Source organism: Terrapene carolina, unplaced genomic scaffold (assembly GCF_002925995.2).
Source record: "Terrapene carolina triunguis isolate 2854851 unplaced genomic scaffold, T_m_triunguis-2.0 Scaffold84, whole genome shotgun sequence".
Lineage (NCBI taxonomy): Eukaryota > Metazoa > Chordata > Testudines > Emydidae > Terrapene > Terrapene triunguis.
This window is the reverse complement of record NW_020664435.1, coordinates 43,408,745-43,414,744: the sequence shown is the minus strand read 5'-3', so window position 1 is coordinate 43,414,744 and position 6,000 is coordinate 43,408,745. Positions and strand designations below refer to the sequence as shown.

At 36.2% G+C, this 6,000-nt stretch overlaps 1 protein-coding gene across 1 annotated transcript in view; it reads left to right on the top strand.

The window, feature by feature from the left end:
* The window catches only part of LOC112112681 (protein adenylyltransferase SelO-like), a 54,238-nt gene that overhangs the window by 15,004 nt on the left and 33,234 nt on the right, over window positions 1-6,000 (top strand). Inside the window, 4 exon segments of the mRNA XM_024208685.3 lie at window positions 887-974; window positions 2,315-2,384; window positions 4,202-4,274; window positions 5,917-6,000. Coding sequence (XP_024064453.2) covers window positions 887-974; window positions 2,315-2,384; window positions 4,202-4,274; window positions 5,917-6,000 — 315 coding nt within the window.

Below are 6,000 nucleotides of genomic sequence, written 5' to 3'. Positions count from 1 at the left end.
ATGGATTACCTAGGGAGGTGGTGGAATCTCCTTCCTTAGAGGTTTTTAAGGTCAGGCTTGACAAAGCCCTGGCTGGAATGATTTAGTTGGAGATTGGTCCTGCTTTGAGCAGGGGGTTGGACTAGATGACCTCCTGAGGTCCCTTCGAACCCTGATAGTCTATGATTTTAAGAGGTATGCAACTTGCAATATATCAACGGAAAAATCTGGAACATAGCAATGCCCAAAGAAGACTTTTCTCTTTCCCCCCTTTATTCTTTTAGTATGTTTGTCTTATTTCTCTGCTTTAAGTTAGTTGATTAGGGCCCTCCATAACAATCCTGCTACATTCCTCCATTTGAATTAGCATTGAGTGACCAGTGATGCTATTTCTGACTGGATGCTTTTTCTTGAACCTTTAATTTGTGTGCTTCTAGGCTTAAATTTTCAAAAGTGAATAGGGACCCAAAACCACTAATCACTTTTGAAATTTAGGCCCTTCACTCCTGCTGTTTCATTTCTTTTGTCTCTTCCATTTTCCTCTTCATTGTTTGTTTCTTACTCATTTTTCCCTTTTTCTTCTTGGAATTAAATGCACAATTTTCTATATCATATAAGCTCCTGTTCCTTTTTTAAATGGGTTTATATATGTCAGTCATTTTCAAACAAATTAAACAGTGTTAAAATATTTGTGCAGGATTTAATGTACACACACTCATATTTGATTTTTAGTTGTTTTATCTGTTTATTTATAAAAATGCATGTGTATGTTTGTGTATATGTGCATGTGTGTGTATATATATACATGCACATTTGTGTGTGTGTACATATATATTCTTGTTGCTGCATTGGTTGTCTTAACTTGCTGATACTCTATTTAAATTTAACATATATGTTTATGTTTAAGGTGCAATAGTCCTGCGTGTTGCCAAATCGTGGTTTCGTATAGGTTCCTTGGAAATTTTAGCTTATTCTGGGGAACTGGACTTGCAAAGGTTAGAATGAAATCTTCATAGTAATATCAATAAAACCTATTCAAACATGTATGTACAGTAGTAATTTAGGAAGATCACTTATTGGACTGATTCACCTGATTTTGCTATTTACTTATAAGGAAAGAAATACTATTTAATAAAGATTCAAATGCCAGATATTCATGGTAAGGGCTGCATTTAGCTGTTTGGCCTTGACCTTGCAAAAACATTCTCACGGGCTTAAATTTATATACGAGTAGTCCCATTAACTAAGCAATTGTATACATTTTTTAGGATCAGGGCTTCAGTATGTAAAAGTTTTCAGAGAGGCCTGTGTGTGCTACTGTAATATAAATATGAAATATAACAATAACAGAAGTACGTTCTGCAATATGTATTTTCCAGCAGCATGCAGGATTAAAAGGGAATAATATATGTGGGTAACAAACTATTGCAGAACTATTATAGGCTTTTTAACAATACTATAGTTTTCTCATCATTAAAATATGTTGTCCCTTAAGCAGTTTTGTTACTCAGTTTGAGAGAGCTGTTCTGTGATCTGTAATCAAGTAAGATTCCTCGGATCTTCCTCCTTTGAATCTATAGACTGATTGCTAATCACCTACAGTAGGGACTCATGCAGGTAGTGCTCAAAGAAGAAATAGCAGTTACTTTCCATAATAAGCAGTTCTTAAGATGATTGCCTGCCTGGATCCATGCTTCCTGCCCTCTGTCCCCTTTATTTTGAAATCTTACAGCAGATTTTTAATTTGTGGAAGGAACTGAATTATGGTTGAAGCTGTGCTATATAAGATTTTAGTTTATATGTGTGCAGTCCCAGTCAACAGTTTCTGAGAAAGTTCCAAGCTAAGGCACCTAGGACCTGCATGTCACTTGCTGTCAGGACCCATATAGGCAGTTCTTGGAGAACCGTATTATACTGTGGTAAATAGCTGTTTTTTATAAGGGTTTATAATTCAGCCATAAAAATGTTCTGTGTGGAGAAACTTGGCTCAGAACTTTGCCTGGTAGTGATTTTTTTCTTATAACCAAACCAGTTTGTCAGAAAATGTTATACAGGCATGTAACCAAATATTGTGCTCTAGTCAGAGAATTTAATACTTGGAGTTGTTTTAACATGACTGCTTCTAATCATGTTCTATGTGTGAAATATTAAGTTTTATTGCTAACGGATTCCATTAGGGTCTTATCCATTTCAGTTAATGGGTATTTCTTTATTGACTTCACTGGGCTTTGATCAGCCCTTTAATGTGGAGAATAAGAATGATTAGTCATCTCTTTGGCACATCAGTCCTAAAAATACTGGTTTTGCTTAAAGAACTCTTGATTCTTTTTTTCAGGACACTGCTAGACTTTGTCATACAAGAACATTTTCCATCAGTAAACATGAATGATTCAAATAGATATTTGGTGAGTATAAGAGAGACTTTCACTTTGCATGCATATTGTCAACAAAACATCATTTGTATTAACAATATAAAAATAAATTTAAAATGTTGCAAATATCACTGAAGTGGGCTTGCAGTTTTTAATCAAACAGATGTTTGCAAATATTATTCTTCAATATTCTCACAGTTCTCCCTTCAAGTATGAAGATTGTCTTTTCCTGCCCTGTTACTTTACACAAACATTTTCATTATGAAAACAACGAGGAGTCCAATGGACCTTAAAGACTAACAGATTTATTTGGGCATAAGCTTTCGTGGGTAAAAAACCCACTTCTTCAGATGCATGGAGTGAAAATTACAGCTACAGGCAAAAATATATATTGGCACATGAAGAGAAGGGAGTTATCTTACAAGTGGAGAACCAATGTTGAAGGCCAATTCAATCAGGGTGGATGTGGTCTACTCCCAATAATTGATGAGGAGGTGTCAATACCAAGAGAGGGAAAATTGCTTTTGTAGTGAGCCAGCCACTCCCAGTCCCTATTCAAGCCCAAATTGATGGTGTTAAGTTTGCAAATGAATTGTAGCTCTACAGTTTCTCTTTGAAGTCTGTTTTGAATTTTTTTGTGGAAGAATGGCTACTTTTAAATCTGTTATTGAATGACCAGGGAGATTGAAGTGTTCTCCTACTGGCTTTTGTATGTTACCATTCCTTATGTCCATTTATCCTTTTACGTGGAGACTGTCCGGTTTGGCCAATGTACATGGCAGAGGGGCATTGCTGGCACATGATGGCATATATCACATTAGTAGATGTGCAGGAAATTGTTGAAATCCAGGTGGAATCCCGTGGGTCCATATGATGAAGATGTCTTCAATGTAGCATAAGTAGAGGAGGGGCGCTAGGGGACGAGAGCTGAGGAAATGTTGTCCTAAGTCAGCCATAAAAATGTTGGCATACTGTGGGGCCATGAGAGGCAGGCCAATCCTCGCTTACAGACAGCCCCCCAACCTGAAGCCAATGCCAGCAACTACACACCATACCACAGAAACACTAACCCAGGAACCAACCCCTGTAACAAACCCCATTGCCTTCTCTGTCCCCATATCTACTCTAACGACACCATCATAGGACCCAACCACACCAGCCACACCATTAGGGGCTCATTCGCCTGCACATCTACTAATGTGATATATGCCATCATGTGCCAGCAATGCCCCTCTGCCATGTATATGTATCGCTTGTAAGGTAACTCTCTTCTCTTCACGTGCCAATATATATTTATGCCTGTATCTGTAATTTTCACTCCATGCATCTGAAGAAGTGGGCTTTTTACCCACAAAAGCTTATGCCCAAATAAATTGGTTAGTCTTTAAGGTGCCACCGGACTCCTCGATGTTTTTGTGGATACAGACTAACACGGCTACCCCTCTGATATTTATTATGGTAATATCTCATTCTCCATTAATGTTTGTTCCCCTTAGGCCCTTCATATACTAACCATAGACTAGTGATGGAGTGCAGGATCATGCTGTACCCTAAATAAATGCAATATCATTACTATAACACTTTCGTTTTAGCATTATTGCTACTGCAGCTGAATTTGTGCATTGTCACACAGCTCTGGGTGTTCTTGGATAAGATCATCATGCAGCCAACTCATTGAGAGTGCCATGTAAAAGTTCTGACAGGCATAAAAAAGATGTGCCCAAATATTAAAAAGAAAACAGTATAATGTGCCAACTGTTATTTTTAAATAAATTATATATTTGATAACATACTGTTTATCCGTATTTATTAATGAAAGGGTTTGAAGTGAAAAATGTATTTGATTTCAGGACTTTTTCTCTAGAGTGGTGTTGGAGACTGCAAATCTGATTGCATTGTGGATGTCAGTGGGCTTTGCTCATGGTAAGCAATGATAGCTCAATTAAATTATTGGTGTGGTAATTGTAAAATATTAAGGTCTGTTAAAAGTCCCTTTACCCGTAATAAACTCAAAGCCTTTTGGTTTTGGTATTTGTTTTGTTTAAATTCCCTAGAATGTATCAGTGTTTGTTAAAAAAATTAAAAAACGAGTTAAAAACGGTGCAAAAAACTAACTTCACAGTTTTTTGGGTAATTATCAGGGTTAATATTGGGGGGGACAGGAGGATGGAAAATAGCAACAAGTAGAGAAAAGTAAGAGTATTGAAAGTTTAAAATAGTTTAATGCTGTGGTTTATTTCATGAATTGCATATTAACAGTACGTAGGTATATGCACGTGTGCATGCGTCCGTGTGTGTATCTTCCAGGACATTGCCTTACTTTAACAGACAGCCCCACACTTACACTTATATTAATTTATTATTAGCATTAACACATTTATCTAATATAATGTATTGGATTTTCTTAAGATAATTAGTATTTTCATGTACTTGAAGGGTTCAAAGTTCAGGTGAAAATCAGTAAAAAACAAAAAAAAAATTAGCTTTTGTAAAACCTGGGGATTTTTTGATAGAGATCGGTAAAAATCAAAAATGAAGGTCCTTACATATACTTAATAATGGCTTTTGCTTCGTCATGTTTAATTCTTCTCTTTTTGTCCTTTATTCCAAACTTTTTGGCATTTTTGCCTACAACAATACCCCTGTTGTTGTTTAGCACTTCTGCAAGTTTTCTCTGACAGAGTCAAGAGACGTTTTGATTTTCAAAGTGCAGACAGATTAGGCAGAGGCAAAAGACTGGCATAGTACATGGGCTTCTCAAAAAATTCTTTAAGAAGGGTTGCTGGTTAGTGGCAAAGAACACAGTTGTATCAATATTACTTATTTCGGTCAGTCTACTGGATTTTTTTTAAAGTGAACACTTTAGATGATACAGTACAGTGGTTGTTTTTGAAAGACAGTTGCACTGACGTAGCACTAGTGCATATAATAGTGTTTTGTACTATATGCAGAGACCACATGTTGGTGTCATATAATTGGCATGAGTTTGTGATGCCTTCATTAGATCCTATCTTATATAGTCAGATAGTGCAGTGGTGGGGCCATATCAGTACCTAAATTCACTGATACATGAATTTATTGGTACAGCATCATGGGAATACTTGTTTATTTGGAAAACCACTGTACTATCAATGTGCTATGAAACTTTGTTTCAGAATTATACCCCATAAGGAGAATCAGCATGATATTGCTAATATAGCGCACACACAACTCACAAGGAAAGGAAAATAATTGATCAAATGTACATGAGGTAGTCATAGTTCCTCAATGTTGCCACTGAAAGTAAAAGAAGACAGTGCCATATAGGCATAGAAACCAGATGAGATATCACAGAGACATCAGATGTTTTCAGTTTTGATATATAAAATGCCTGCAAAGTTGGGAACAAGGGATTTAGCTTAAAATCCAGACTCTCATCTGCTGGGCCCAACTTTAGATATTGTAATTTAGATCCACCGTAATCTAGGCTTTTCAGCAAATTTTCTGCTTTTGATAAATCAGTAGTGTTTAGACTAAACAACTTTATTGTTTTGATAGTTGTATTTTTGTTGTTGATTAATTCTAGGTGTGTGCAATACAGATAACTTCAGTTTGTTATCCATAACAATAGATTATGGTCCATTTGGTTTTATGGAGTCCTATGATCCAA